Consider the following 9,562-nt stretch of genomic DNA (forward strand, 5'->3'; position numbering starts at 1 on the left):
GACTGGCCCCGGCTCAGCACCTCGGAGAGCTCCCTCCCCTGCCTTGTTTTGCTCCGGAATCGCGGCCGGGGGAGGGAGCCAGGGGCCCCGGCAACAGGCGCAGCGGCTGGAGGATGGCTGTGGAGGGGTCGAGGGGTCCCGGCGGACAGAGGGCCCAGCCGTGATCCGGTGGGGGGGCCGGGGCGCCGGGCGGGTTGCGGGGGGGGGGGCAGCTAGAGGCGGCAGCAGTGGCTACACATCTGGATGGAAGCGAGCTTTGTCCAGACCACCATGGCTCTGGGGTTGTCCTCCAAGAAAGCGTCTTCCCGCAATGTGGCTGTGGAGCGTAGGAACTTGATCACCGTGTGCAGGTGGGCACCGCTGGCGGGCGGGGGTGGGGTGGTCAGGAAGAGGCGGCGGGGCGGGCTGCGGAGACCTGGACTGAGCGTGCCCGCGGGAGGAAGCACCGCAGCCGCGGAGAAAAGGGAGGGAGCACAAGGTTAAGAGGAGCGCGTCCGCTATCCTCAGGCCCAGGCCTGGAGGGGGTTTGGAGGTCTGGTCCCTACCCTTCTAGGCCAAGCCAGGCCTATGCCCAGCCTGGGGCCTGGGGGTGAGGGGTGTTTAATTGGCACTGCAGCTTCCTGTGAGAACCAGGAAGTGACATTGTGTGTGAGGGGGAGGGGTGGGGATGGCTGGCTCCCTTGCTGGGGGCGGGAGCTGGGTGGGCAGAGGAGAACTGATGGGATAGGGGGATGAACGCCCTCCAAGCGTACCCTCACTCCCACTCCTGTCAGCCTGGCCTCTCTGGGGTGGGGCTTTTCTGGGAGATTTTCCAATGCTCAAATCCTGGATCAGGGATGGTGCCCTCCTCCATCTCTGGGCAGTTGCAGCCTATGGCAGGGTCAAATGGGCATGTAGGCAAAGTCCCTGAATCCGTCCAGTGAAGGCACGGCACTGCCCCTGCCGTGGGAAGGACTGAGGGCCTGAGCACAGAAGCCTGGGTCTCCTGGGTTCAAGGGGAGGAGATTGGGAGGGCAGAGCCATTGGTTCCTGAGGGTGGGGCTGTCGCAGTGTTGGGAAGACCTGCCCACTTTCCTGGGGCCAGGAAGTGAAGCTTCCCACTTCCCAGCCCTGCAGTGATTCACCCCCCGCTGCCCTGCCCTGAAGCCAGGAATGGCCAGTCTCTCAGCCCCCACCTGCATTCATCTCTCCGTCTAGGATCCCCCTGCCAGCTGCCTTCTCCACCTGCAACCTCTCCTCTTCCCCACGCCGCCTCTGAGGGCAGGGTGCTCCCACTGCAGGGCTCAGCCGTCTTCCCTTGCCAGTCCCACCTGCCTGCACACTGGCCTTGGTCCTGCTCCTTCCCCCAGGAATCAGTGCCCACCTGATGCCCTGGCTTCCGTATCCTACAGCTCCTTCCAGGTTCCTGGGCACACACCCAACAGTACTGCGTCTGTCTCACACCATTATATCCCTAGTGCCTAGCACGGTGCTGTGCACATCTGACCTCTGTAAAAATGCCTGGAATGTTATAGAAGGAATGAGCGCAGCAATGGCCCAGCCCAAATGCGGTCCCCTGCCTCCACGCTCACCCCCCAAAACCCTGCCAGTGTGGTGTAAAACACAGATGGTCCTAGGTTCAAGCTCTTCATCAGTTATGAGCCGTACAACCTTGAGGAAGTCTCCTAACCACTCTGGGCCCTGGCTGCCTCATCATCCCCATTGTAGATGTAATAGTCACACCAAGGAGTGTGCCTAGCCCTGTGCCTGGCACACGAAAATCGCCCCGTCCCGATGCTATCCTTCCAGTCCCTCTCCTCTCGCTTGATCGCCTAGGTTCCTCTTCCTTCTCTTGCCTGCCAGGACAGCTGGGCCTGTTGAGTGTGTGGGAAAGGGGGGAACTCCCCTTGGCCTAGGCTGCAGAAGCAGAGGTTCTGGTGGATTGAAAGTGCGCTTGGAGCTGGGATGTGAGGGATAGAGTTTTGGGGAGGATTGGGAGCGTGACAAAGGCTCAGAAACCCCTCGGGCCCCTGCCGCCTCTTCATTGTCACGTGGTTCGCCTCCAGCTCCCAGAACAGTTCCCTTTAGCAGGCCGAGGGCTCCCCTGGGCCCTGGCCGCCCTGTCTCCATGGTAACCTGCAGCAGCCCTGCACCTCTGAGCAGGGAACACACCATGGGGCTCCCCAGGGGGCAATGACCAGCTGCAGCACCCCTGAGGACAGTTGGCAGATGGCTGCCATGCTGAAACCAGCCGCAGGCCCCCACTGAGGTCTGACCCAAATGACCAGAAGAAATCACGGGGGCGGGGCTGCATAACGAAGCCCAGATTAATGCCCTAAACACAGGCTCCTTCTGGCTATCCCATTAATGGCCCAGCTCCTCACCACCCCTACCCCATGGCCTGTACTCACCTTCTCTCAGTCTTTCCTGGGATCTGAACCAAAATTTGATGAGACAGGTACCATTGTTCTTGTTTGCACCTGGGGAAAATGGGCCTTGGAGAGATTAAATGACTTGTCCAAGGCCACCAGGTATCACACGGACACAAGATTTGGGTCCACCCAGGCTGCCTCACCCTAGGGCAACTCCAGCACTGACCTGGCTCTCATCTCAGGCCAGACCAACTCTAAGCCCATAGGGAAGGGAGGAAGGTCCGTGGGCTTGGTTGTGCCATTGCCCTGGGAGCCTCAGAGGCCAGGGCTTGAGGGCTGGAGCACAGAGGGCAGAGGAGGTAGGGGTTGGTCGGGGCCTCGGTGATCCTGACATCCATCAGGAGGCCACAGATGTAGCAGAAAGAGCAAGGCCTTTGGAATCAGACATACCTGTTGACTCCTCACAAGCTGTGTGACTTTGAACAGATCAGTCAATCTCTTGGACCCTCAGTTACCTTATCTGTCCAATGGGGCTGCTAGTGATAATAAGAGGACCCAGGGCTGTTGTAGGGATGGATGAGATAACACACGCAGAGTATAGTGCTGGGCGCATCACAGGGCTTGATGAGCTTAGGGTAAAAAGGACAGTTCCAAGCAGCCCCCATATCCCTGGATACCTCACCCCTGCTATGCCACCCATAGGGGGGCCACGATGGGATGTTGGGAGCCATGTCTTCCTCCCTGTCCCAGCCCACTGCAGTGATGGCCGGTGGAGATTGCAGTCGTAGGGACTGCAGAGGGAGCTGAGGCTCCGGGCAGGATTGGAGGGAGGGACGGGGGCTGCTGTGCTCCAGCCTCTCAGCCCCATTGGCTTCCCTTGGCTTCCTTCCTCTCTGAGAAGCCAGGTGTCCGGGCCCCCAAGCCCCCTTCCAGAGATCTGCTGCCAATGCCCCCTCCCATCCACTGAGTGTGTCAGACCCACACCCTGCACCTCCCCCGGCCCAGTTCTGCACCGCCTGGTTCTGGGCAGCTGGTGTGTGGGTGGCCAAGCTAGAAGGAGAAGGGGGAAGGGGGGCATCCGTGTGCTGGGAGCCCACCTGGCCACCCATGCATGCCCACGCTCCATGTGCTTGGTGCCAACTCACATGCCCTGGTACAGGTGACCCACACCCCACCCCAGAAGGGACTGGAGATTGTTCCAGCAATAGCAGAAGGGAGCTTGAGGCAGGGGCACAAAGCAGCTCCTAACTCCTATCCGACCCCTACCCTTTGGAATGCAACTCCAAAGGGCGGGCAAGGAGGAAGGGGCTCTGGGCTAGCCCGCTGGCTCTAGGTGCCTCATCTTTCTACCGATTGTTTCATCCCCTCTCATACCTTGTTCCTGAAGCTTTCTTTCTCTGCCTCTCACCTCTCCTGTCACCCACTTTGTCAATCAGTCTCCCACCTGCCACCCTACTCTCCCATGTCACAGCCCCTCTATGGGTCACTGTCTCCCACCCTCTTTCCCTCTGCTTCCCCCCCACGTCCGTGCTCTTGGTGGCCTCTCCTCTGCCCTCCTTCTACCCCCATCACCTTGTCTTCTCACCTGACACCCTACTGCCCCTTCTCCCTCCCCCTCGCCCAGGTTCTCTGTGAAAACGCTGCTGGAGAAGTACACGGCAGAGCCCATCGATGACTCAGCTGAGGAGTTCGTGAATTTTGCAGCCATCTTAGAGCAGATCCTCAGCCACCGCTTCAAAGGTGGGCCCAGGTTCCTGTCCCCACTGCCCAGCCCTCCCAACGCCCAGCCTTTGGCTTCCAGCTACCCCCCCTCTGATCTACTCTGTGGTTTTCTGAACTCCATCGTTGACCCTGGCCCCAATTCTGGACCATGCGCAGAAGCTCAGGCACAGAGCTGGGAAGAAGGGGAGGGGATCTTCTGGGTACAAGACAGTGGGTGTCCACAAGCCCCAGCCATGGGCGTGCAGTTATGTGCCCTGTATATACATGCATGTGTGTGCACGTGAGTTTGGGGTAGGCACTACGCACGTGCATGGCTGCTTATACTTATGCATGTGTGTGCCCCATTACATGGAGCCTCTCCAAACTCCCTGGTCTTGCTGAGCCCCCTCCCTGCCCTGGCTCAGCCTGTGCCCCAGCAGGTCCGGTGAGCTGGTTCAGCTCAGACGGGCAGCGGGGCTTCTGGGACTACATCCGCCTGGCCTGCAGCAAAGTGCCCAACAACTGCGTAAGCAGCATCGAGAACATGGAGAACATCAGCACTGCCCGAGCCAAGGTAAGTGGCCTGCAGTGAGCAGGGCCAGGGCAGCTGCTCCCTGCTCTGGATACAGGAGGGCTGCCTGTTCCTTGGTCCTAGCCCCTGCCCAAGGGCACTGGGGAGAAAGGCCACAGGAGATCCAGACCCAGTGGTGCACACTTGAGTCCCTTCGGGGCAGCAAGTAAAGGTGAGCGTGCTTTCCAGGGCCGGGCATGGATCCGGGTGGCACTGATGGAGAAGCGCATGTCGGAATACATCACCACAGCCCTACGGGACACCCGGACCACCAGGTTAGACCCCCTCAGTCAGTGTGGACCACAAGTCCCAGTGTGTACATTCATTGCCTAAACACACTTGATCCTTAAGTTCCTGCTGTAACCTTCAGTACCTGCACTACAATTCCCAGTATGCACTGCCAGCTTCCGGCTCCCAGACTGTCCACCAGTCAGCTGGGCCTGCAGTCCCAGAACACACCTTTAGCACCACCACCATCTCTTCCAAGTCAAATTCATTATCTCTCATGAGCCCCAGCACCGGTCTCATGCACAGCTCTGCTCTTAGACACAGCTCTGGACAAGCCTCAACTATATATCATCTTACTTGTTGGCCTTGCATGGCCTACAACACAGCGCCCTACCTGCTCCCCAAACAACAGCAGCAGTCTGTACTTGCTACCCGTGGACTCCAGAGCCCCAGGGGTCAGAGCTTCAATCCCTGCACTGTGGGTTTTTAACTGCACTGTATCTCTAGCCTGTCCTCACATTTCAGAGTTCACATCAGCGTATTTTTGAGCATCTACTGTATGCCAAGCACTGATTTAGGACTTGTTTCCTGATTTTTAAGGATCTGGGTGACCCAGTACTTGGTGGGGAAGGGGGAGTTCTGAGGATGGAGGTCTAGTCTCAGGGCACACACGTTCTAATAGGTGGGAGACACAGGCGCTATCCCCAGTGGGCCCCAGTCTGAGGGGGGAGACAAGATCCACAGCTGAGGGGTGAGCAGGAAAAGGATACCTCCTTCCTCTAGGAAAGGTTGGTAATAAGCCAACAAGAGACGCCCTGAGGGGCGGGGCTCCCTGGGAGGATGCTACACTGCAGTCCCTCACCCCTCCCCGCAGACGTTTCTATGACTCGGGAGCCATCATGCTGCGGGAGGAAGCCACGGTCCTCACCGGGATGCTGATCGGGCTGAGTGCCATAGACTTCAGGTGGGGCCTGGGTGGCCGTGGCCATGGTGGGGGGTTGAGGTTGTTTCTCTGCGAAGGTCCGCACTCCCATCCCCTCATACCCGCCCCCAACCCTGTGGCTGCTCTGCCCCCAGCTTCTGCCTAAAGGGCGAAGTGCTGGACGGGAAGACCCCCGTAGTCATCGATTACACGCCCTACCTAAAGTTCACCCAGAGGTGAGCAGCCCGATTGCGGCGAGGGGTGCTGGGTGCGGACAGACGACGGCCCTGAGGGGCGGGGATGGCGGGAGACGGGCGGGCTGGGCGGCATCCTGGTTCCTCTGCCCAAGGGGGTGTGGCTGGGGCCGCGCGGGCGGGCAGGGCCGGCCGGTGCCCACTGCGCCCTCCTTCCAAGCTACGACTACCTGACGGACGAGGAGGAGCGGCACAGCGCCGAGAGCAGCACGAGCGAGGACAACTCGCCCGAGCACCCGTACCTGCCGCTCGTCACCGACGAGGACAGCTGGTACAGCAAGTGGCACAAGATGGAACAGAAGTTCCGCATTGTCTACGCGCAGAAGGTGCGCGGTGCGCGGCGGGGGCGGAGCGGGGGTTGCTTAGAGCCCGGCAGAGGGCGGGCGGCCGCGGGGACCCTCTCCTCTCGCCGCCCGGGCTGAGCCGGCGCCCCCGCAGGGCTACCTGGAGGAGCTGGTGCGTCTGCGCGAGTCGCAGCTGAAGGACCTGGAGGCGGAGAACCGGCGGCTGCAGCTGCAGCTGGAGGAGGCGGCGGCGCAGAACCAGCGGGAGAAGCGGGAGCTGGAAGGCGTGATCCTGGAGCTGCAGGAGCAGCTGTGAGTGCCGCCGCGGCCCTGACCCCGGTCCTCGGCCACCCCGACCACATCACCCCAGGGAACCCCCGCCATCGCCCCCATTGACTCTAACGCCACCTTTCCTGATACCAAGCACCAGCATCAAACCCCTGAGTCCGTCACCGCCACCCCGAGATCCACCCCCCTCCCCGCCGCCGCGACCTAACATCATTCTCGACATAAGGCCCCCCACCAACCGGCTCCCCACTTCACCCTCAACTACCTGACATAAGCTAGAATGGCCATTGAACAGTACTCCTGGGACCCCAACATTACAATTAAGGACCTCTAATTAATGTGACTCAACGACCTTCAACATGACTGCATTATTCCCTCTGTTCACCACTCCTCCCACCGTGACCCCTGACCTCACCCCTACCCATCCCTCTAACGGTTCCCCTTGAAACATTTTCATCACCCTGTGACCTCCCAGCATGATTGTGGCACCCCATGACTCTTCATGGTTCCCACACTACTCTGCAGCCACCCGCCCATCACCCTGACCGATGCCCTGCAACATCTCATTATTCCCCTAACCCCCAGCACGAGTGCACTAATTCCTGTCACCGCCGTGGCCCCCCCAGTACCCTCCACTGACTCCCAGGATCTGCCCCACTGATCCTCAGCATTCATACCCATTTTTGCTACCCAGGTTTCAACCCTAACCCCTCCCCCCACCTCTTGCTGAGCCCCTCTTCCCCACTTCTGCTCCCTCTTCCAGCCAGGCCTGACTCCCCCTCCCCATCCCAGGACAGGTCTGATCCCCGGTGACCATGCTCCCCTGGCCCAGGGTTCCAAGGACCTCACCACACGCCTGGTCAACCAATGGCCATCACTGGGAACACTCAATGGGTCCGAGGGCACCAACAACCCTAAGCTCTACCGGAGGTAAGCCCCAGGCAGGCTTGGCTTGGCCTCAGTGCCGCTCCCTCCTCTACCAGGGAAGAGGGGCACTGGGGCCGTGGGCCTCTGCCCACACACCAGCTCTCTGCTTTGCCACAGACACAGTTTCATGAGCACGGAGCCGCTGTCGGCTGAAGCCAGTCTGAGCTCGGACTCCCAGCGCCTGGGAGAGGGCAAGCGGGACGAGGAGCCCTGGGGCCCCATTGGTGAGCCCCCCAATCCAGCACCCATCCCGGAAGGGCTGAGGCCAGGCCTTGGGGCTTGTAGTCAGGCCCTGGCCACTTCCCTCATTCATTCAACTCTTCCCGAGAGCCTAGCACAGCAACTGAGAGCTTGGCTTGGGGCATCAGGCAAATCCCAGCTGCGCCTCCTCTGGTTGTGCGAGCTTGGTCACTGATTCCACCTTGCCGAGTCCTTCTCATCTGTAAAATGGGGATGTTGTTTAAAATGATCACCAGTGTTGGCATATGGTGAGGGCTCCATGGCTTTTGGCATCATGACATCCTCAAGAGCCCCGCAAATCCTCAGGGAGTTCTTCGCCTAACTAATTTGCTCTTATCTCATGCGCTCTGTGAACCAGTCGCCTGACCATTGTTTCCCCCTTTTCTTTGGCTGCCAGGAAGCTCAGAGCCAAATTAGTGGCTCCCTTCAAGAGAATGTCCAGGACTTCAACGCATGCATTTTGTGTTGCCCTCCCCCTCTGGCTTCACCTTGGTTTCCCACCCTAGTTTTCCCAGTGCCTGGACTACCTGTCTTTTCTTTCTAAAAACCACACTGTACTGGATGACCCTAGATCTTCTTTGACACAAGGCAGGCTATGGATGTGGAACCCCGCCACACTGTGTTTGTGATTGTCCGTGTGTCTGTCTCCCCACCAGACTGTGAGCTCCGTGAGGGCAGGGACTGCGTCTCGTCCGTTCTCTGTATCCCCCGTGCTTGGAACGGAACAAGTGCTCACCGTGTGTTTAATAAATGGAGAAAGAGAGAGGATGAACCCTCGGGGGGAGACAGAGACATAAACTGACGATTACAATACAGTGTCCCCAGCTCCCTGCATGGAAAGGGGCAGGTTCTTACCAGGGTTTAACTGAAAAAGGCAAGCGCTCCAGAAATGAGGAAGGTCTCCGGATGGGTGACCTGAGGGCTGTCCCTTCACCGCCTGCACCTGTGCACACCCAACTCGCACACGCAGACCGGTTGGCCCCGCCTCACCCGCCCTCTCTCCCCAGGGAAGGACCCCACGCCCTCCATGCTGGGCCTCTGCGGCTCCCTGGCTTCCATCCCCAGCTGCAAGTCCCTGGCGAGCTTCAAATCCAACGAGTGCCTGGTGAGCGACAGTCCCGAGGGCAGCCCGGCACTGAGCCCCAGCTGAGGAGCGGCATGGGCGGTGCCAGCCCCACCTGCCGCCTTTCCTCACGGTCCCCCAATCCAGGCCACCCTCCAGAGAATGCTGCCCACTCAGCCAGGAGTCTCTCGGGAGACACCCTTTGCTTCTAGCCCGGTTCAGCTTCTTGCCCGTGGAGGCAGGAGCTGCCAAGGGAGGCAGCTTGGGCCAAGAGGCAGGGGCACCGGGGCCACAGGGAGCCCTCAGGAAGCTTATTCTTCTGGCGACCCCGCTGCCTGGCTAGCTCCCTACCGGACTCTCCTTCGCTCATCTCCCCGCCCTCCTCAGGAGCTGGTGGCCCAGCCTGGCACTGCCGCCTCCCATGCCTCTCCTGTCTGTCCCCGTGTACGCCCCAGAGTCACTCCTTCCTCAGCCCCCAGACTGGGGGGGGGGGGGGCGGGGGGCAGCTATGAGGGTGGGTAGCAGGCAAATAAAAACCAGAGGACTGAGGGCAGCCTTGTCTGTGGGGGGACTGGGACAGGGCCCTGTTCTGAGGTTGGCAGAACGCGGCGGGGCTAGTGCTGGGCCCGTAACCGAGGTGATGCTAGACCAGATAAAATCAGGTGTGCCCCCTGGGAGCAGACTGGTCAGAGTAATTCAAGAGGTGGGTGGCTTCTGTATGAAGTGTTCTAAA

General features: G+C 60.1%; 1 protein-coding gene across 6 annotated transcripts; it reads left to right on the forward strand.

Moving 5' to 3' along the window:
• Nucleotides 1–207: 207 nt before the first annotated feature.
• RUNDC3A (RUN domain containing 3A) lies at nucleotides 208–9,299 on the forward strand. Of its 6 annotated transcripts, none has more exons than XM_068530279.1 (11): nucleotides 208–350; nucleotides 3,976–4,091; nucleotides 4,478–4,626; nucleotides 4,813–4,898; nucleotides 5,726–5,815; nucleotides 5,929–6,009; nucleotides 6,188–6,353; nucleotides 6,466–6,623; nucleotides 7,392–7,529; nucleotides 7,644–7,750; nucleotides 8,774–9,299. In XM_068530279.1, the coding sequence occupies exons 1-11, from the start codon at nucleotides 244–246 to the stop codon at nucleotides 8,914–8,916; spliced, it is 1,341 nt and encodes a 446-aa protein (XP_068386380.1). In that variant the 5' UTR covers nucleotides 208–243; the 3' UTR covers nucleotides 8,917–9,299. The 6 variants fall into 6 exon arrangements, with proteins under 6 accessions (XP_068386380.1, XP_068386377.1, XP_068386378.1 ...); XM_068530276.1 differs by having other exon boundaries at nucleotides 229–350; nucleotides 4,493–4,626; XM_068530277.1 differs by lacking the exon at nucleotides 8,774–9,299 and adding an exon at nucleotides 8,164–8,577 and having other exon boundaries at nucleotides 229–350.
• The last annotated feature ends 263 nt before the right edge of the window (nucleotides 9,300–9,562 follow it).

This window comes from Eschrichtius robustus, chromosome 20 (genome assembly GCF_028021215.1).
Source record: "Eschrichtius robustus isolate mEscRob2 chromosome 20, mEscRob2.pri, whole genome shotgun sequence".
Classification (NCBI taxonomy): domain Eukaryota; kingdom Metazoa; phylum Chordata; class Mammalia; order Artiodactyla; family Eschrichtiidae; genus Eschrichtius; species Eschrichtius robustus.

Coding starts and splice junctions, on each gene's coding strand:
- RUNDC3A (XM_068530274.1), top strand. CDS start 244: ATGGAAGCGAGCTTTGTCCAGACCACCATGGCTCTGGGGTTGTCCTCC. Junction 4,899..5,725: donor CGGGACACCCGGACCACCAG/GTTAGACCCCCT, acceptor CCCTCCCCGCAG/ACGTTTCTATGACTCGGGAG. Junction 6,624..7,391: donor CTGGAGCTGCAGGAGCAGCT/GTGAGTGCCGCC, acceptor TCCCCATCCCAG/GACAGGTCTGATCCCCGGTG.